This window comes from Sarcophilus harrisii, chromosome 5, assembly GCF_902635505.1.
Source record: "Sarcophilus harrisii chromosome 5, mSarHar1.11, whole genome shotgun sequence".
NCBI classification, from domain to species: domain Eukaryota; kingdom Metazoa; phylum Chordata; class Mammalia; order Dasyuromorphia; family Dasyuridae; genus Sarcophilus; species Sarcophilus harrisii.
Window position 1 is genome coordinate 177,800,560 of NC_045430.1, and position 22,493 is coordinate 177,823,052.

Below are 22,493 nucleotides of genomic sequence, written 5' to 3' on the forward strand. Positions count from 1 at the left end.
AACCATGGCTTTTTGGGGAAAGGAAGGGAGTTAGAGCTCTAGCACCTTAGCACAATGCCTGAACATAATAGCCTTTTAAGAAGTTTTGTTTAATAAATGACTATATCTCTTAGGACCTACAAAAGTTTGCCTCAGGCTGATATAATTTTTGAGAAGTCAGGGTCACCTTTATACTGTGATGAGACAACAGAGAGGAACTGCAGTACTCTGCAAGGCTCTAGGTTTTTCCACTAGTAATGGAAGATATTCACTAAACCATCCACAATCCCTCTCCTAAGGCCAGTTGGGATAAATCAGTGGCTTGAATTTTCATAGTGGTTAGTCAGAGTTGTGGCAATAGAATAAAATAAACTGATACATGTAGATATAAAAATTATGATTTGACCTCATTTTGTATCATGTTCTGACTATATAGATTTAAAATGACCCATTCTGCCTTGCCTGCTTATTATTGATACTCATTAATTGGACACATTGCTGCTGGGGTTCATTCTGGGAAGAAATATCAGTGAATTTGGAGTGTAGAAAATAAGAGGGGGAAAATGGGTACATAAGTATTCAGAAAGGTAGTTTCTGCCAGGGAATGGGCCTCTCCCTCCATTCCACAAAACGTTTGGACTGCCGCAAAGAGGATTATCATTTTGCTGTGTCTGTTAAAACAAGGAAGCTTTGGCATTTACTGATCATTTTAAATTATTAATAAAAATCTTTGATGATCTCTCCATGGGATAAAGGGGGGAGACTTGAGAAAACTTGGGAGTATATGTGGAAGTCAAGTTATCTACTCAGCCGTCCTTGTGATTTCATTGGAATTAATAACCAAGTTATTATTTAACATTAGTTAAATATTAACAAGGCTAGTTGTTGGGTTGTTCATTCCAATAATCCATCTCTTTTGCTACAGAACGGCCTGTTTCCAGTACGCTGCCTCTGTTATTATAACAGAGAAGGGAAAAGAAAAGCTGAAGGATTATTAGTGAAGACTAATGGCATATGTATTGTGATTATGGATCACAATCCCCACTCTATTTGTAGGCACTCAGTAAATGCTAATTGGTGTTGATAAGGAAGAGAATAATAAAGGCTATCCCTTCCCATCCCAAAATACATACTTCTTGAGGCATTTTTCATTTTTTAAGCTGCTTCTGGTTTTGTCCATTAGTATTTTTAAAGCCATTCTTTGGTTTCTTGGGCTTGCCATTAAGCCCTTGGTCAGGGGGGTCACGGTTGGGTCCAGAAGGGTTAGTGAGGAGAGGGTGGGGGAGGCCATCTGAATTGCTTCAGCTTCGTGTCTCTCTTCATCTCATACATCCTTCTCTCTTAATCTTGTGGCTACAGTGAAGCCGCCGCCCATGCTGTCGCCACCCTGGCTGAGGCCACACTGCAAGGGGGAGGACAGATCGTCCTGTCTGGGGAAACCGCAGCAGCCGTAGGAGCACTTACTGGAGTCCAGGATGCTAATGGTAAGAGAGCATAAATATTTGATTGAATTTCTTCCCTGTTTCCACTTAAACCCTCAAGACATGACTGACAGCAAAAACAACCCTACTTCCCCCACCCCCAAAAAAGGAGATTAAGCCTTGGTTTGAGTAGTAACCAAAGAGTGCTTTTCTTTGTGGCAAACAGTTAGTGCCTGGGGATCCTTGGCCTCCTGCAGGGACGTGACCTAAGCTCCTGTCCATCGCTCTCATTCAGATTTTTAAAAGTAATTTAGAAATGGAAGAAGCCTGATTACTTTCCTTGCCCATCCCAGATTCTATCCATGGGTCCTGATGAACTCCCCTAGTCTCAGAAACCTTTAATCCCAGTCATTGGTGGAAGGCAACTTGGGAAAGTGTTTTCCTGGTAGAAAATGCCATAGTGATGGCTGCTTAATTGTTTATTTGAAAGAAGTTTTGCTCTCAGGGACTCTCAGTCTTCTATAGTTAAAGAAGGATAGATTGTGTCATCCTGCCTCATTTCAACTCTAAAGCTCTGTGCGCTCCTGGCCTGGTGGGCTGTAGTTAGAGTTGGTAAGCTCTAATAATCAGGACGCTTGAAATAACCTGGCCCATACTTGGTCAGCGTCACTCTTTTTGTTGCCATGCTAGGTCCACTTCCTATTTTCTCTCAATTCATGGACAATTTCCGGCTTTGGTTAACAATATATAATCACATCACCATTCCCCCTCACCTCTTCAGTTTTGTGAATTCCATTGCCACTCGTGCCTTTGGTTTGAAAGGGGCAAAGTTTACAGAGTAGCGAAAACTACCCAATTCCAACTGGTTCATAGATCAATTACTCAAAATTGTGACTTCTCCATAGAAGTTACTACAAAAAATGACCCAGAAAGGAAAACCAGTTCTTGTTATGCTTATCCTTTGAGTTGCAGTTTGGGGTTTTTTGTTGCTTTGTTGCTCTCAAGAGAAAACAAGAAACTTCATAGAGGCATTGATAACCATAAGAGAAAAAAAAAACAAAGGTATGTTACATGAGATAATGTTAAAAGTGATAGAGAAGGGAATGATTATATGTTCCAGAAAGGTCAAATACAGAAAATATTATAATATCCTATAAGACAGATGGGAGAAATCAGGTGCTAAATAGTAACTTGTCCATTTCTCTAGGACACTGGGTTTTAGGGGCATGACCCAATTGAAATCACCAACAGACTGCATCAAGCTCCAAATTCCAAACAATTGCAGTATTGCATGCATCTGAGAATGATTATATTCAGAATCAAGTGGATTTTTAATAAAAGGTTTGCAGAATCTCACCCTCATTTTAATCTGCTCATATTTGTCCCTTATTCTGAGTGTTCAAGAATTAAACAAACAAACAAACAAAAAACCTTTAAAGGAAAAAGAATGATCTCTTTTTTTAATATTCATTGGAAAGTGCAGTTTTTGCTATTATATAACTGATCAAAATATTTCCCTGGATGATTACAAAGATTTTGTTATCTATTCTGACTATTTTTCTTTTTCTAGGGAGGAGGGGGGAAAGGTCAGAATGCTCAGCTAAACTCAATTTCCCCCAACCCCATCTCTTGATAACAGATTTAACAGTCAGTTGTTGCTTCTTTCTCCTTATTTTAGCCAAGATATAGGTGATAAACTCAATTCCTGCCAACTGTACATATCTCTAGTTATCTATACTCGTGCTTCTCTGTTGGAGATTCAGGTTGTTTTTTGCAACTAGGAGAAAAGGAAATTTCTGGTTTGAGGCCAAATAAGTCAGTAGGTATTAGAGCTAGTCTATCTTTCTAACATGTGACTGCTGGGATTTACTGAATTCTAGCCTTGAAGCTTGTAATTATCATTTTCCCTGAACTCAACATTTGTTCTTCCACCTTTGCACATTCGAACAAGCCCCTTCCTATGTCTGGAATGCACTTCTACTTCATCTCTCCTTTTTTAGAATTGTTGTCCTTCATTCAAGGCTCAAGTGTCTCCTCCATTGTGAAGACTTTCTTTATTTCCTATTACCAGTTTCTCCCTTTCTCTCTCCCTCTATCATCACTATGTATTTGTATTTATTCATCTGCATACCTGTCCTATAAGTATTGCTTTACTTTTTTGTCTTTGACTTCTTAGCATCTAGCATGATGTCTTGTGCATAGCAGGGGCTAAAGAAATATTATTAGTTGAATGAAATTCAGTTCGTTTTGCTTTTCCTGTCCCATAAGGTCATCAGGTTGTGTCATACTTTATCATACCATTGATAAGTGAAAAACATTTTACCTGCATGTTGGAACTCTAGAGACTGAACTTGGCCAGCATCAAGTAAAATCAGAAGATAAAAAGTACAAACAAACCTTGAAGAATTCTTACTGCGAACTTAGTTTTCCCCCCAAGCAGATTCTGAGCTGGTGATAACTCTTTGGTATTTTCTTTTTATCCTTGCAAATTGCTCTGTGATGCCAGCGTTTGTTACATCTTATGATAATAGATTGTAGTTTTTTTCCTGTGTACTGAGCTACCATCACCTAAGTTCTTTCTATCAGAAAAACCTAGTAAATAGTTTGACTTAAGTATTGTTGTTTTGAACTGACCTGAAAATAGACGTTACTAAAGGAAAAAAGGCCCCAGTTCCAGAAAACCTGGTTTTGATATAGATCTTAGTAGCAGCGCTCTCCCCTGTGGTGATTCAGCTATCTTTTTGGGCTAGGGAAGAGAAGAAATTCATTGAGGGAAAAGAAGAAAGGCATATGGGACCTCTCTGTGCAGCTTTAACTAGCTGTGAATAGGGTGTCAGGGACAGTTTTTGGATTTAAGTGGAAGACTAGGACACGGCATTTTCCAGCTTTGTGCTATTAAATGAATTCTGGGCTCTGAAGTCTAGTTTGAAAACGGGCAAGGAATGCTTAGACATTATGGATAGCAATGACCTCCTACATACCTTGTGCTCTCTGTGTCTCAGGAGCCAAGACTTTGGAGACGTAATTTAAATCTTTTCTCAGGAACTTGGTGTGTGTTAGAGCCAGTAAAGCCCCAATGGGCTTGCCCAGGGCTACAAAGAGCAGCTATGGGGAAGGTCCCTAACCCCATCATGAGGATGGATTCCTCTCCTTTTGTCCAGGACCTTTTAGTTCCTAAAGCCATCCTTTGGTCTGTGATGCTCTTTTAGCCATTTTTGATGCCAGAACCCACCTGACACATAACTGTCTCTCCCCTAACCCTAATCTAATCTCAGGCAAGGCCCATGTCTAATGGAAGAGAGGATAATAAGAGTGTAGGAAAAGGGGAATGTGTACCACAGAAAAATGGCCTGTGTTGACAGTTAACCTAAGGACTGGCATTGCTATTGGAAAGAAGGAAATAAACATTTATTAAATACCTGCTGTGTGCCCAGCATTGTGCAAAGTGCTTTACTAATGTGATCTCATTGGATCCTTGCAATGATCCTCGAGGTAGAAACTGTTATTTTCTCAATTTTACAGATCAGGAAAGTGAGGCAGGTCAATCAGTAGGTTGAAGAACATAGGAGAAGAGAGAAGGAAACTTTCTGAGATGTATTAGAGAGCTAAAAATGGCAAGGTTAGGCATGTTGGAGGAGTATGAATGAGGCGTCGAAAGGTGACACTGAAGTTGTAAGTATGGGTGACAGCGTGATGATACCTGGGGTGCACCCCAAATGTGTGAAGGTGTTAGATGTAAAGTTAACAATCAAGGGCACAGCCTGGAAACAGAAGCTCCCCTCTACCCCCCAAAAACAGGCAAGAGTCTATGTATCCTGCAAACTAATTTGAATAATGAAAAGTTAGCTTCTCTAAAGGCAACCCTGTCCTGCTTATAATAGGTCAGGTTTTCCTAAGATCTTATTGTTATAAAATGTCTCCCAGATGTCTGTAAATAGCTTTGGAAGATGTGCCTACCCATTCAGCAGATGAATATAATTTGTTTACACAAATGTGAATCCTTGATTTTAAAAGAGATGAAAACTGAGCTTTTGAAGTTGTCATTTTTCAGTTTGGTTTTTCAGTAGTCTTTTATCATATCCTTTTTTGAACCCAAGAGGGCAGCATTGATCAATTCCCCATTCATTTAGCACTTCTGCAGCAGCGCTGGGGTCTCTGCTGTCCCCGGGTTCATCTCTGTAGTTCATAATCATGCTACCCTTGGCATGCCTTCTATTCCTCGGGGTCCCTTTGTGTCTAGGGTCAGACGTGCTGAAATGACCATCCCTCCGCTCCAGCGGCCTCCTGACTCTGCTCCAAAGGGCTTTCAGTGTTGGATCTTTTACTTTGCGCACAGAGGAGGCAGCGAGGTGGTTCAGTGGGAGAGCCCTGGACTTTAAAGCTGCTCCCTCACTGTATGTGTGACCCTGGAAAAATCTCTTAAGCTCTGTTTGCCTTAATCCACTGGAGAAGGAAGTGACCAACCACTCCACTATCTTTGCAAAGAAAACCCCTTATGGGATCATGAGGAATCGGGCCCAACTAAGCAAATGAACAACAGCAGTTCTGACTAGTCAGCTTAGTTGGTGCTCTTGGCGCAGGCCAGAGTCTGGCTGCCTAGGTTTGCCTTGACAGCAGCATGGATGATGTGGTGTTCTCTCCTGATTAGTGCTTCTCCAAAGCCCATCCACTGGAGCTAAAAATACCCCCCATTAGTTCTTAGCCCTGCACACGTCCAGACTTCCCCTTTAATAGTGGGGTTTTACTAAGCACTAACACCAGGATAAAAGGGGCCCCCAGAGCTCCCCAACAGGGATGGGGTGGCAGAGAGCCTCTAGTTCCCTCACTGCGTGGCCCACACGGCGGGCACAGGCCAGCCACCTCACGGCCCTCAGTCCATCGTTCACACCTCTACTTTGTGATAGTTTTCCTCTGATTTGTGGCCAGGATCCTTAATAAATGGGAAATCTGCTCAGTCCCCACCGGTTCTGGTCTTGGTCTAGCCATAGCTCAACTTTCTGCTCTTGCTGCTTTTAGCCTAGTCAAATGGACCATTTGAAGAGTTTATGCTCCTCCCTGCAGTCATCTAGCTCTTATGACAGCCCTTCTCCAGCTCCCTGACTCTGCCCTGCTTCCTGTCCCCAAGAGGGTTCTTCTGACACATTTCCATTATTGGAGAGTGAGGACTTAGAGACCCCCAGCTGTCATGGCTGCTGCCATCCTGGTACCTTCCACGTGCCCTGAATTAGGGGAGATGGACTGGAGGGTCGAGGCTGTTTAAAAATTAAAGCTGATTACAAGGTATTAACATTACATTTAAAGAAATAGCCAGCAATCCTCCCCATTTATCTTCACTGCAATATGTTCCCTTTTGTTCTGGCCTGGCCTGGCACAGAAGTATGGCTATTAAAAGGCTCAGACACCATTGAAGGGGCTCGCCCAAAAAAGGGTTTAACATGGTAAATGACGGTGCTGTGACACTGTGTAGTCTGTGATTCTTGCTGAGGCAAAATTTTCTTTAAAGCCAGTGCAGATTTCATCTGCCTGTTGTACTAACCAACTTAATGGCAGCAAGTTTGGATGGAAAGGAGAACGTGGGCAAGGGGAGGTATATGGGATAAGGTTGGAATGTGGAGTGTTTTAGATCATAAAGGGTCTTAAATGCCAAGTGAAGGACTCTGTGAGCTACCAAGGAGTAGGGTAATCTTAGGCAGAACAGCAACATGACTAGAGCTATACCCAGAAAGGATTATTAAGGGAGGATAGGAGGAGGAAGAGTGTGCACCTAAGAAAATCTTTTGGGAGGCTATTGCATTAGCCTAGGCAAATAATAATGAAGCATCATATATACGCCATTATCCTTGTTTACTGATTTCTTTACTTCTTCCTCAGTCCTTTCAGCTTTTTTATTTGACAACACTCAAACCAGCAAACAAAACATTCCTGGGTTGGTTTGGTTTTCTCCCCCCTTAGGGAAGAGATCTCGCTTCCTACTTAGCTGTGATAATAGTTATACTTATTACTACTTTAAAAACTTTAAATCTGGCCTCACATATTTAGTTATATGACTCCAGGCCAGTCACTTAACTCCATTTGCCTCAGTTTTTTCATCAATGAGCTGGAAAAGGAAATGCCAAACCCATTCCAGTATCTTTGCCAAGAAAACCCAAATGGGGTGATGAAGAGTCAGGCACAATTGAAAAACAACTGAACGATAAAGTGTGTGTGTGTATGTGTGTACACACACACCCACAATTGGAGTTCAGTGACTTGCCCAGGGTCACACATCCAGGAAGTGTTAAGTGTCTAAGTGTCTGAGTCCAGATTTGAATTCAAGTCCTCCTGACTTCAGGGCTGGTGCTCTATCCACTGCATCACCTAGCTACCCCCATATAATTTTTTGAAGAGAGAATAGAGATGGGGGATGTGGGGGGGGTGCATGGGTATTAAAGCAGCAAGAAGAGTAAATGGATTAAAGGAAAGGAGATTGGCATCCAAGAATGGTCATTGAGGTACTCTCCTCTCCCAAGATTACCCAGATGAGAGAGGGTATAAAGGAGATGAGCATAACTGAATCCTGAGGAGACACCTTACCTTTTTCTCCCTTCCCTCTCTGCCTCAGACCTCTCCCCCCCCCCCCCCCCCCCCCCCCCCCCCCCCCCCCCCCCCCCCCCATTAGCCATTTATCGTTCTCAGGGGCTCTCATTCAAATCCCTTATCTGCCTTAAAAGGAAAAAATATATAGTGGGATGCTGGTCCTGATGATTAAATAATTTCCTAGGGAATGGGGAACTGCTGTTCTTTGACTTATTGTGTGATGGTGTAAATGAGAAAAAGGGAGTAAGGTGTAAGGACCTGTTCCAGGTTAACCACTCCCTGGTTTTATACATTGTCAAGCACTTCCTAGTTAATTCTAAGCCAAAACTGAAATCCACATCTTTCTCAAAGTACAACCTAGTAAAGAAATTATTCCCTTTAAGTCTGTGGAATCTGGCATTATTTTTTAAATCTTCCACCAACATATGGCAGGTGATTGTCCTGTACTTCACGGGCAGCTCAGAATTGTTTCCTAATCCCCATCATAGCAGAGTGTGATTACTAGGTACACCTCACCTTGCTAGGTGCTCCATCCCCATCGATCAGCTTGATCTTTATTGTTCTAGAATGCCAAAAATACAGGCAATTAAAACACACACAAATAAAACACCTCAGAGAGTAAGAAATAGCTAAATGAGGACAGACTAGGGGCCCCTTCTGGCCCTATGGATCTAGTGAAATACAAGGTGGTATTAGTGTTATTATTTAAAATCCTCCAGGTGCTTGCCCTCCTTGACCGTGGTCATATCATCTTACTCTCTTTGTGTAGTGCTAGCCTTCTCTTTCCCTTCACACACTCTTGGAGCCCTGAACCCAGACTCTATAACACCTTTTACACACACCTTCCCTGAATCTCTCCAGCTCAACAACTTTGTCTCGTTTCAGTTCCTCTCTTAAAATGATTCTTCCCAGCTTTTTCTTGATGATTACCAGTAGCATCATGGAATAGTATTTATGTCTCTAATTCTCAATTGCCCACTTCCCTAATTTGTCTGATATGTTTATTACACATACCAAGACATGTCATTTCATCGACATGGTCATATCCATCACCTAGCAAATCTTTACTCCAAAATGACGTTAATATATGGTCTTTGGAATTGCCTGTAGCTAAATTACTCATCATCTTAAGACCAGATTACTATTAAGTCTCCATGAACATAGCAAGGCTGGTCCTATGGTACACACATAGTCCATCAATAGGCCCAAAGGTGAACCCTTTCCTTTCAGTAGGACTTATCAGAATTCAGGATCATTTCTCTGTCATGATTAGGTATTAGAGAAGAATACTAGAGGAATATGACTGTTATATCTAAAGCTTTATGATAACTGAAAATTATTAGGAACATGTAGTTTTAACCAACATTATACATAATGTTGCTTTATTTAAAACAGTTGCCCCGTTCTTTATGCCATTTAGGATTTATAAGCAAAAGACGGTATCTGTGACCTTTGGAATTTAAACATAGGGTCCTGGAGCCAACTTCTTTTATTTAGAATATAACCTGTTGCCATTAAGCTCCAAAAAAAAAAGAGTGGCTCCTGCTATATATTTTTCAGGCCAAGACATAAGCAACTACTATTGACCCTCTTTGTTGATAGGAAATTTGAAGAGATAACTTTGATTGGGATGCCAGGATAGACCTCAGTCAAATTATATTTCAGTACTATCTTTACCATAAATTTAAAAAAGAAAAGTGAAAATCATTAGACATAGTATAACGAATATCCCCCATTTAGAACAAAAATCTTTTTTTAAAGGACACAAGAAGGATTAGATAGACCTGAAAAGATCTCTTCTTCATTAGAAAAAGAAGGCAACTCAAAGCTGTGGCCAGGAGAGGGGTGGGGGGAGGAGGACATTATGAAGGATGCAACCTGATCTGAATGGGAAGCTGGCTAGAGGCCTCGGGAGCTGCTGCAGTGGGATATGGCATCTTGAAAGCAGAGAATGTTTCTCTGTGTATCCCTCCCCACCCCCACACTGGAAGATAAGGCAAAATCTCTTCTCGGTTAACTTTCCAGACAGGGTCTTTCCCAATTAGGTTAGCTTCTTTTCCTCACTTAATTGTTTTCATCCTAGGAAGAGTTTGGATATATCTGATTTTGGGAAAATATTCCATTCTGTTTTGCTTCTGGACTGTTGTTTTTTGGTTGAAAAACAAGCCCAAATGTATGCATTGTTCTTTTTTCTTCTATTCTCTCCTTTTCTTCCTGTCATTCTCTAATTCTTCCTTTTTTTCACTTATAAAAGCCCTAAGCTACAGAACTATATTTCACTAAGGGAATTAGTTGGAGAAAGGGGATTCAGAGGGATGAGGGTTTGCCTTAGGGGATAATTAGTGCTAAACAAAACAAATTCTAAGGATACAGAAAAAATATTTCTAACTCTTTTTGAAGTGACAAAGAATGGAAGTTTGAGGGAGTACAATTGTGGAATAGCTGAACAAGTTAGAGTATGTAGAGAGGATGGAATACTACTGTGCTTTAAGAAATGAAGGAGATGGTTTCAGAGAAATCTGGGAAGACATAAGCTAATGCTGAGTGAACAGAATCTGGAGAACAGTTTATACAATGTGGTAAAGATGAGCAATATAGTATAGACAGACAACTCTGAAAGACTTTGGAACTCTGATCAGCATAACAACCAACTTGATGACTAATAATAAAATGTAATACTCATCTTCTGATAGAGAGATTAGGATTCCAGAGTATAAATGAGATGAGATGCAGATTTTTTTTTTTTTTTGAGATGGCCTGTATAGAAATTTGCTGGGCTTGATAATGTTTGTAAGAATCACAAAACACTTTACCCACAAACATTCCTTATAGAAGAGGAAACCAAGGCACAGAGAAGCTAAGAGATTTGCTCATAGTTCGATAGTTAAGAGTTATTGGGATAAGAATTTAAACCCAAGTTTCATGATTCCTAGGCCAATGTTCTTTCTACCCTAGCATGACTCTTAATAAATGCTTTTTTATTTCCTGTGGTGAATGGCTATTTACATAATTGTTTTATAAAATAGAATTATCCTATCTATGCTTTAAAAAAAATACTTCAGAAATTCCATTCATAACATTTTCTGAAGCAATAAATATATATAATCTATATTATTTAAATTCATCCCTAAAATCTAAAGTGAATTAGGGAAAACAAATAATCACCTGAATTATAAGAAGTTAAAGAAGTTTACTTGTTGGAACTGGTCATTTAGGATCATTGATTTTCTTATTAATTCAGGTATGTAGGTATTTATTAATACCAAACTTTCTCCTTGACAACTCTCTCAATCCCACCCCTTCCTGCTCCTTACAACACTATTTCTTCCTCCCTCCATCTCTCCATCTTTCTGTCTCTGTTTCTCTCTCTGTCTTTCTCTCTTTCTCTGTCTCCTCATTCTTTATTTTCTCTCTGTTTCTTTCTGTCTCTTGTTCTTTCTCTTTCTTTCCCTCTCTTTCTGTCTCTCTGTCTCACTACCATTTATCTTCATTCATCATTTTATCTCAAGTATTTAGCACAGGTACCTTATACCTTGTAGTTACTGTTTATTTATTTCAGTCATGTCCAGCTCTTCATAACCTCATTTGGGATTTTCTTGGCAGAGATACTAAAGTGTTTTTGCCATTTCCTTCTCCAGCTTATTTTACAGATGAGGAAACTGAGGCAAACAGGGTGAAGTGACCTTCCCAAAGTCACACAGCTAGTGTCTGAGGTTGAATTTGAACTCAGGTCCCCCTAATTCCAGGCTTGGTGTTCTATCCACTATGCTGCTTTATCCTCTTGCCACCTGTCTGCCTTACACATGATAGGTATTTAATAAGTATTTATTGAATTGAGTTTGTGGATAGAATGCACAGAGATATTTGCTTCTCCCATAGAACATGAATGATTAGTTATGGATTGATTTTGGATATGGGGGGGGAGGGGGATGTTGAAGGAGACAAGGATCATTTTGGAAGCCAGAATAGTAATTTCAGGCATCATTTTTCTAACTCTGAATGATTCTTTTAATCTCTTAAACTCCCTTTAGGTAGAACATGCTTTTTTTATGGCATATGTGATGAAAAATTAACATATAAAAAAATTACATAGATGTTATCATCACCTTGCAGATGGACTTATTTAGAAACGGAAACAGGCCTCTTAAGACACTTACCATTAGTTGTGGCCTGTATTGAATGGAGCATTTATTAACTGTCAGGACAGTCTAATCTTGGATTCTCCCAACCGTTTTCTTTGAAAAAAATATAAATTCCAGCTTGCAATTCTTCTTCTCCAAACACATAATGTTCTCAATCCTTCTCGGTCCTAGTATTTTCCCTCTTAATTATTTGCTATTTGTATGTGTCTATTTATATGTATCTGTTTGTTTGCTGTCTCTCTCATTAGACTTTAAGCTCCTTGAGGGCAGGGACTACCTTTTGCCTCATTTCATTTGCCCAGCACTTAGCACAGGACCTGGCATAGTAGGCACTTGTTAAATACTTATTGCCTGACTGACTCAGAAGTTTGTCTTGGACAGTATCATGTGATTGTTCTTCTGTGTAAAAAATGATTTATTTGAAATGATGAGAAACCCGAGTGCCTAATCACTGTATGTAATGAACTCTTATGTGATACGGAGTTGCTTTGGTGAATGCCCAGGTATTAGTTGAAAATGGCCAGCTGATAACACTCCCACTGGCCTTGTTGCAGCCCACTCATTTAAACTAATCAATGGGCCCAAAGCGGCTTACGGACTGTCACTCTCCAGGGAAGCACGAAGTATTTTTCTAAAAAAAAGTCCCTGCCCGGGGAGGTGCCCGCCACCCCTTGCCGCCCTCTGAGGGCCTGCCTCCATCCTGTCTCCCAGTGACCTTCTCAGCCCGAAGACAGCTTGGCTTTGCTAAAAAGCAGCTCATGTGACTGCAGTAATCCTCAGTCAGTAAACAGCTGGGCAGGACGGTTGAGAGAGGAATTGGCCTATTTTTCCCTGCACTGCAGACTCCTCAGAGCATGAGACTCTGAGATTTGAGGCCTCCGTGCAAACGGCGGCTCTGCTCCTGGGAAGCGGAGTGTTCCCCCAAATGCAGATCTCTGATCCAGCCCTGGGTGGGTGCTGCGGCAGGCTTTAGAAGGACACCAGCAGGGATTGCCTAGCCTTTCGGCCTTTGGAAGAGTTTTGGCTTTCATGCCAGAACGTAGCACCCTGCTGTGAAACGGGGAGCCCTTGGGTCAGTTCCCAAGTGCTTTTCACTCCAGAGCACCCAGAAGATTACACCCTTGGGCCCTTTCTTAGGAGAGGGATGTGGTAATTCTCATTCCCTCTAACTTATCCCTACCCCCTTCACAATGACCTCCTCTGGCTTCTACTTATCCTCTGTTATCCTGCTCCAGAATAGCTCTCCAAAGGACATGACTGTTTCTCTGAATCTGTTTTCCCTCCCCCTCCCCCAGGGAGATGAGCTGATAGCACTAGTTGGAAGCATGGTACAGCATGTTTTAGCCCTGCTCTCCATACCGGCTCTTTGCCATACTTGCCTGATTTTTTAGTATCTTTTGTTCCACTAGTTCCCCTCCCCCACCCTCCTCCATTGGGGTCTCGCTTCTGAAGAACTGGACATGTCCTTGATCTACTTATTTATTTATTCCTTCCTTTTGGGGCTTATTGTTTAAGGAAAATGTCTTCTTAAACATTGCTAATAGCAGGGTCCAGTTTGAAGGAGCCCTCAAAGCTTGTTTGTAAAACATTTTTGGGGCCACATTTCTGGGGTCTAGAGTTACCAGTACTTTCCCTTCCTTCACCACACACAACCCACAATTCCAGTGGTTTACAGTTGGTAATGATTCTTGTAGTTGATGTTTTTCCTCACCAAATGAAGTTCCCTCCAGGCAAAGGTGTTTGAATGACAACTCTAGGAGCAGGACCTAGGCAAAAGCTATATTCTCTTTCTTGAATGCCTTTTGCCTAGTAAAGAAAGTATCACTGTGTGCAAGCTGTATGTGTGTGTGTGTGTGTGTGTGTGTGTGTGTATGTATGTCTCCTGCATTCATCTAATAAGGAATCTAGCAAGTCTTGAATCAGTCATCCTTTTTACTATAAAAATTAGTTTCTAGTCCACACTGATATCAGGAGATACCATACCAATAAAATAAAGGAGTCAGTGTGTACATTTTAAAAACTATAAGGGACATAACACAAGATGATATGTATGAACTTACGACAACTTTGTAAAAACATATATGTTCATTAACAATGATCAGAAAATGTTTTAAAGATATGGTCTTAAAATTTAACATTTCTCTTTTTGTGGCAAGTTATTTATGCCCATACTAAAATTAAATAATTGAAATGCTAGGACTAGGTGCAAAATTTCAAGATGCTGAAATGATAGTGTCTGTATGTTGCTTTCTATTCTGACTTTGGTTTTTGCCTGGATGTGTGTTCTCTTAGACTTTTGTCACCAGGGTTCAGCTTTTAAGATCCTGTTGTGTTAGATGTTAGGAAAATATAGTTTCTTTCTAGCACTCACAGCCATACTGAAGACTAAATGGCACAAATGCAGTTCCTAGTAGCTGTTTTTAGGACCTCAGAGTTAGCTGCCCACGTCTGAAAAAGCTTCAGAGAGCAGTAGTGAGCATTTGCATGTGAATCCATGCTGTAGCAGGCCCTTATCCATCTGTCATTTACTGAATGGGTCAGCCATTCTCTGTTTTAGAATAAGGAGTCAGACTCTTGCCTATAAAGACTTTGTGCCCAGGGTATGTGTGCCTAGCAGGAGTCAGATGTAAGTCAAAGGCAGAATATCAGAGGGAACCAAACAAGCTATGTTAGATCCATATTACAATGGAGAGATTTCACAAAGGTTTCTACCATTTAACCATCATTTACCTGGCAAAAAAATCACCCTGATACATTTTTTTAAACTGGGAAATCAATCATTTTATTTTTTTTTATTAAAGTTTTTTATTTTCAAAAACATATGCATAATTTTCAACATTCACTCTTGTAAAACTTCGGGTTCCAATTTTTTGGAACCTTTCCCCAGCAGCAGGTAATCCAATATATGTTAAATATGTATAATTCCTCTATACATATTTCTATAATTATCATGCTGCACAAGAAAAATCAGATCAAAAAGGAAAAAAATGAGAAAGAAAACAAAATGCAAGCAAACAGTAGCAAAAAGAGTGAAAATACTGTATTGTGATCCACACCCAGTCCCCGCAGTCCTCTCTCTCACCTCCTTATTTTCATGACTAAGTTAAATGTTTTGTGTCACTGCCAGGTCCCTTCAAGTCCTCTGGTCTTTCTGATGCTTTGAATTTAGTGGTTTGGATTTATTTTGACTTTAGTAAAATTATAATTCTAAAAGTTAATCAAAGGAAACTTTTTTTATGTCCATAATTATAAGTAGCATTTTGCAAGGAAATTTTAGATGTTTCACCAACACCAGAACCACGTATGATTGAGTTTCAGGAAACTTGTCTCTAACCAAGAAAATAGCGGAGCTTCATTAAATGTGCATAACTGATTTGCAGTTCTCACAGCCATTGAAATAAGACAAATGCAAACATAAAAATAACTATTATCCTCTGAGCTTCCTAACAAGTAATTGGCAGAGTCTAGATTTTGTCTGTTTATGTGACTTGTTGGTATGCTGTTATTACCCCTAATGCTTTGCACACCCCCAGGTAACATTGGCCCCTGATTCTCAGGTTATGATGGCAAATACAATGTTTCATATCTCACATTTGTTTAATAAGAAGCAAATGTGCAAAGCTGAACAGCAGCAGCCTGGCAAGAGAAGTTATCTGAAAAGGATGAATGGTCTTCCTTTCTGTGTGATGCCTTCTCGTCACCTACCCCCCTGCTCTAGCTGGGTATCAGATGAAGGTGTGGTTGTGGTTGGAGTCTGCAAAATGAATGTCTAAGTGGCACCTGTTTCATTCAGCAGGTCTGCTTTCCAGGTGCCCTCCCACTGCACATCTGCTCCGACAAAGCCTCTTTTCTCCTCTCCTCGGCCCATGGAGAGTGCAGAGGCCTGAAAAGAGGCAAGCCGGGTTCTGAATTCTGCTTTTGCAGCAGAATCTCCAGTGACATTCTAATTATCCTCCAAATCTTCATTATTAGGGAAACCCCAACCGAAAGTTTGCACAGTAGGGTTGAAGGAGGAGGGAAGGGGAGGGGAGGAAAGCGTCCTTTCAATTGTAAAGTGAGCAAATTGGATCTAGGAGTCTTTGAAGGAGCTTAAATATGGAAGTTCCGGACACCCCTCTGAACATGACTACAAAGACTACCATCAGGTTGGCTTAAGTAAAGTGGCATCCAGTCATTCTTCTGAGTAGGTCCAGCCTCATCCTCTGAAGTGCTAGTAAGCCAGAAGGAATGCTTAGTGGAGCTGGAGAGCTTTCAGATGCAGATAGATTTCCTCATTTGTTCCCTGTTGGGTTTTTTCCCCTTCAAAAAAAAAATGGGGCTGGTAGGGGGAGGGGCGGCAAAGGAGAGAACCTGTTTCTCTTTGACTCGTGAGCCATGAATGTTGTTCTGGATGATAACAGAAATATGTCCATTGTGGAATGAGCAAGGAAAATGCTGGGGAAACATTTTCGATGAACACCAAAAGTATCCAGTTACAGATTGAGTTTCCATCCAAACAATGGCAGCTCTCATGGTATTATGCCATGTGTGTTGTGAGACTTATGTACATATATGCCATTAGATTGAGTATACTTGAAACTCTGAAAGGAATTTGAGGGTCAGCTGGGCCTTGAGCCCCTCTCCAGGCTTCATTTTTAACCATCGGCAAAGGAGAAAAGGAAATTCAAGCAGGTCCTGTCCTTTCAATCAGTGATCTGTCTCCCCTCCCCCTGCAGACCTCTTGGAGTAGCGAATTGCATCTAATGGGGACAGAAGCCTCAGATTTTTAGGAACATTAGGTTTCAGTTGTCTTGCCTTCATGACCTCCCTTTCCTTTCTTGAGCTGTCTTGACTGGGGCCTACCTTTCCTAGCAAAAGAGAGGGTGTTGATAACATATAAAACTGTGTCATTACTTGTTTAATTCTGTATCTGAATGTTTAAAGAAAGTACAGTATTTGTACAACATATAGAATCAAACTGGATCCCTTAAGAGCAGTATCCCAATCAGAGAAGCTTTAGTTCCAACTCAAAAGTTCAACCCTGTTCCAACTATTTATTTATATTTTTCTGTGCCACATAGGAATTTCCAAAAATTCAAAATTCCCAGCTTTATCAGACAGCTTTATATTCCCAACTCCTCATGGGTGATCAAGTGCAAGTATTTAACCTCATTGTCTATTTGTCCTTCTTTATAGTAGCCCTATCAACTGGTATATTAAAGTTAACAGCAGTAAGTAAGTAAGCTCCTAAGAATATGACCATATGGAAATAATAAACAGTACCTCATATTAATATAATGCCTTTCTTCCAGTGTGCTTAAATCACTTAAATCTCACATTCTTACAACTGTGAGAAGAGTGATCTGTCCTGCCTGCTTTTAAGCAGGTAAATCATTCATTTTATAGTTAGTCAGGCAATTTTTTTGTGCTTGGGATCTGATGATATGAAGATAAAAGTGAAATATTCACTTCACAAAACTTAGATTTTATTAGAAGTATATATTCATAAATATGGACACAATCTATGCAAAATTAATAGTGGGTAGGTAGAGAGAACTCTCTGGCAGCAAAAATCTCAGGAAGGGCTTTGATGAATCTTGAAGGAAACCATCAATTCCAGGAAGTGGAAGTGAGGAGCAAGAGCCTATGTAAAGGGTACCAGAGATGGAGGGTCTGTGTGAAGAGGGAAATGAAAAGGGAGAAAGAAAAACCAGGTTAAATATTAATCAGAGGGGGTTTCTTTAGTCTCAGAGGGAATGAAAGCATATTGAGTAGACTCATCATGGTTATACTTTAAGAAATCCTTTCATGTCATTGGAATGAAATGAAATGTGGGGTCAGAGATACCAGATAGAAGTCCTTTGCAGTCATGCAAGTGAAAAGGTGTGAGAAGGGCAAAAGTGGTAAAGAGAAATATTAAGATACCTATTCCTGGCACTGTGGCTTATTCTGGGTCCATGTCCACCAGCATATGTGGACTGGCAGATTGTATGGCATTTTCATATAGCATAGACATCAGGGATGAGACTTAAGTTGTAACTCCCATTAATCTCCCAGTTCTATAATTAAAAAAAAAAGACTGTACCCCCATGTCGATTTCCAAATCACAACCAAAAGTAAAAGAGAAAAAAAGCTGTTTTTAGGAAAACAAATAGGTATCAGGACTGGCCCTGTGGTTTTATTCATGTGGGGAAGTCCTGAACAAGGAAACTCTTATCAGTGCAGGCCAGCATTTTCTTTGTTGCCCAGAGCGGTGAAAAGTTAAATGGGGGGGTCAGCAGCCCCAGAAGACCTAAACCCAGGTCTTCTTTTCAAATCTTCAACATCATACCTACTTGAAACAGAAGTAAAAAGGCAAATATACCATTAAATATAGTATCATTCTTATGATAATGAGAACCATCTACACCCAGAGAGAGGACTGTGGGAACTGAGTGTGGATCACAACATAGCATTTTCACTTCTTTTGTTGTTGCTTGCTTGCATTTTATTTTCTTTCTCATTTTTTTCCTCTTTGGTCTAGATTTTTCTTGTCTAGTAAAATAATTGTATAAATATGTATGCCTATATTGTATTTACATATATTTTTGTCATGTTTAACATATATTGGATTACTTGCCATCTAGGGGGGAGAGGGAGGAATTGGAACACAAGGTTTTGCAAGAGTCAATGGTGAAAAATTATCCTTGCAAATGTTTTGAAAGTAAAAAAGCTTCAATAAAATAAAATAGTATCATTAATTCCAAAAATATTTTTATTAGATCAAATGTGATATGTACTTTCATTAACACATATTATTAAATGCTGACTATATAAGATATTTTTATACATGTTTACACTTTTAGAGTTTGAGGGATTGCGAGATCCACCACAGAAAAGATTTTAAAAGCCTTACCAAGATGGATATTAAAGATTACTTTAATCCTGTGAATTTGATGTGATTATTGGGAGAACAGGTTCTTCTGTTCCTCTTTCCCACATACATGACCTAGCAAAATCAAACGGCTGTTTGCAGACTGCCACCTGGATAACAGGTAGCATTTTCCCTATCTCTTGGACAGCACTTTTTAAAACTTATATTTTGTTGTCAGACTTCTTTTCAACATATGATACAGATTACAAGTGGTGTATATCTGAGAATATCATCAATAAATTAGCTTTTGTGGAGGAAAAAGGGCAAGAAAAGCAATTGGTTGGCTTAATGGCACCAAGAAGTTGCAGGCGCTAGGTGGGCTTCACAGGTGATGGATGGGGTATTCATTCTCATTGCTTGTGCTGGGATCTTCTCTTTCTTCTCATCATGGGTTTGGGGAATACTAGAATTCTAAACTTATCACCTTGAACATGGTTAATATAAACAAGATATTACTTAATTTGGCTAAAATTATAATCATGTACTTATCAACATAATAGACATTGCTACCTACAAATATAAGCACCTAATAAACCTTTTAATTCTTTAATGTCCAAAGACCATATACTACTCTCATTCACTTCACCAGCTGAGGTTAACATTGCTCAGTTAACTGAATCCCAAATAAACTTTTTTAACATCTTATTTTTACTGATTTGGGTTTTTTGTTGTTGTTTTTGCTAAATTCAGTTTTATATATGTTCCTTCCCTCTAGCCAATGATACTCTTTTCAATGAAGATTTTAAAAAGGGAAAAAAACATTGACTGAGGCAATATTCCACTCCCATTAATCTCCCAATTCTATAATTAAAAAAAAAAAAGTGTATTTCCTGATCTCTTTTTCTGACACCAAGTTTAATCATAATTATTCAGGAGTTGGGTTTCTTCTTGTTCTTTCAATTCACATTGTAACAGTCATGTCATCTTCCTTTTACTTTGTATCTGTTCATTTAAATGTTTTCTGTGGTTCTCTTATTTCTTCATGTTCATAGTTTCATGTAGCGTAGCAACATTCCATTCATGTACCCCAGTTTGTTTAGCCATCCCTCTATCAGTGAGTATATACTTTGTTTCCAATTCTTTGCTAACATAACATTATTATGAATATTTAGAGTATATGAGAGTTTTTGTTTTTGTTTTTTTTTTACTTCCTTGGTAGTTGTCCAGCAATAGATTTTCTTTTCTTTCTTTTTTTTTTTTTATTTTCTTTTTTTTCTTTTTTCTTTTTCTTTCTTTCTTTCTTTTTTTTTTTATTTATTATAATAACTTTTATTGACAGAACCCATGCCAGGGTAATTTTTTTTACAACATTATCTCTTGCACTCACTTCTGTTCTGATTTTTCCCTCCCACCCTCCACCCCCTCCCCTAGATGGCAAGCAGTCCTATATATGTTGAATATATCGTAGTATATCCTAGATACAATGTATGTGTGCAGATCCAAACAGTTTTCTTGTTGCACAGGGAGAATTGGATTCAGAAGGTAAAAATAGCCCAGGAAAAAAAACAAAAATGCAAACAGTTTACATTCATTTTCCAGTGTTCTTTCTTTGGGTGTAGCTGCTTCTGTCCATCATTGATCAATTGAAACTGAATTAGATCTTCTCTTTGTCAAAGAAATCCACTTCTATCAGAATACATCAGAATACAGTATCGTTATTGACGTATATAATGATCTCTTGGTTCTGCTCATTTCACTTAGCATCAGTTCATGTAAGTCTCTCCAAGCCTCTCTGTATTCATCCTGCTGGTCATTTTTTTTTTTTTTTTTTTTTTTTTTTTTTAATAGCCTTTTATTTACAGGATACATACATGGGTAACTTTACAGCATTAACAATTGCCAAACCTCTTGTTCCAACTTTTCACCTCTTACCCCACCCCACCCTCCCTAAATGGCAGGATGACCAGTAGATGTTAAATATATTAAAATATAACTTAGATACACAATAAGTATACATGACCAAAAATTATTTTGCTGTACAAAAAGAATCAGACTCTGAATTATTGTACAATTAGCTTGTGAAGGAAATCAAAATGCAGGTGTGCATAAATATAGGGATTGGGAATTCAATGTAATGGTTTTAGTCATCTCCCAGAGTTCTTTTTCTGGGTATAGCTAGTTCAGTTCATTACTGCTCCATTAGAAATGATTTGGTTGATCTCGTTGCTGAGGATGGCCTGATCCATCAGAACTGGTCATCATCTAGTATTGTTGTCCTGCTGGTCATTTCTTACAGAACAATAATATTCCATAACATTCATATACCACAGTTTACTCAACCATTCTCCAGTTGATGGGCATTCATTCATTTTCCAGTTTCTAGCCACTACAAACAGGGCTGCCACAAACATTTTGGCACATATGGGTCCCTTTCCCTTCTTTAGTATCTCTTTGGGGTATAAACCCAGTAGTAGCACTGCTGGGTCAAAGGGTATGCATAGTTTGATAACTTTTTGGGCATAATTCCAGATCAGCAATAGATTTCTAGGTCAGAAGACATACGCATTTGCATCGCTTTTTTAGTGCAGTTCCAAATTATTTTCTGTAAGGGTTGGGCCAGTCACAATTTATTAGCACACAATGTCCTTCTGCAACCTCTCCAACATTGAGTGTTTCCATTTTTGTCATATTTGCCAAGTGTGAAATGTGTGATATAAAATCTGAGTTTTTGGATTCACACTTACCTTATTGTTAATAATTTGGAGCAATCTTCTATATGACCTTAAATAATTTTGCAATTCTTTTTTTTTTTTTTTTGAGAAAATTGGGGAATTTATAGTCAAAAAAGCAATGAATTTATAGTCCTTATATTCAAATTCTGTATTTAAATCCTCACTGCCACTTACTGCCTGTGTGACATTGGACAGGTTACAATCTTTCTGGGTTTCAGTTTCCTTATATGCAAAATGGGAACATCAAACCAAATCAAAGATTTTTAACTTTTTTGTGTGTCCATATGACAATGTAGTGAAATATGGCCCCCCTTTTTGTTGTTGTTGTTGTTTACTTCTTAATTGAGATATTAAATTGCAGTTTGAAGTTAGTGAAAATGCAGACATAATTTATTTCACATCAGAGGTCCCAGACCTCCTGAAATCTATTCATTCTTCCTGTGAGTGTATATGACCCTCAGAGTAAGAATGCCAAGGTAATTGATCTATAAAGCCCTTTCCAACTCAGGCTATGATCATAATAACCATCCCTAAGAGCAAACCAATTCAGACTCTGCTGGCTCAGGTGAGACATTCCAAAGGGTATTCCATTCAGACAATTGCTATTGAAAATCATTTTGTTTTCAGAATCATTCCTGTCCAAGTGAAAGAAGAAGGGGCTTTGTAATTTATTTCAGTTCTGGTGAGGTGGATAAGAATAAGTTTACAGTTTTCCCTAGAGATTTAGCATTTTGAAATTAAAGTACAGAAATCCTGGACTCTACTTCCCAGAGCACAGGGACAAAGATTAAAGAAACAAAATCAACTTCTG

The 22,493-nt window shown here is 39.3% G+C and overlaps 1 protein-coding gene across 1 annotated transcript in view; it reads left to right on the plus strand.

Moving 5' to 3' along the window:
• The window catches only part of NRF1 (nuclear respiratory factor 1), a 124,446-nt gene that overhangs the window by 90,742 nt on the left and 11,211 nt on the right, over positions 1-22,493 (plus strand). The window contains exon 10 of the mRNA XM_031939047.1: positions 1,339-1,463. Within this exon, the coding sequence (XP_031794907.1) occupies positions 1,339-1,463 (125 nt within the window). The remainder of the gene's footprint in view (positions 1-1,338; positions 1,464-22,493) is intronic.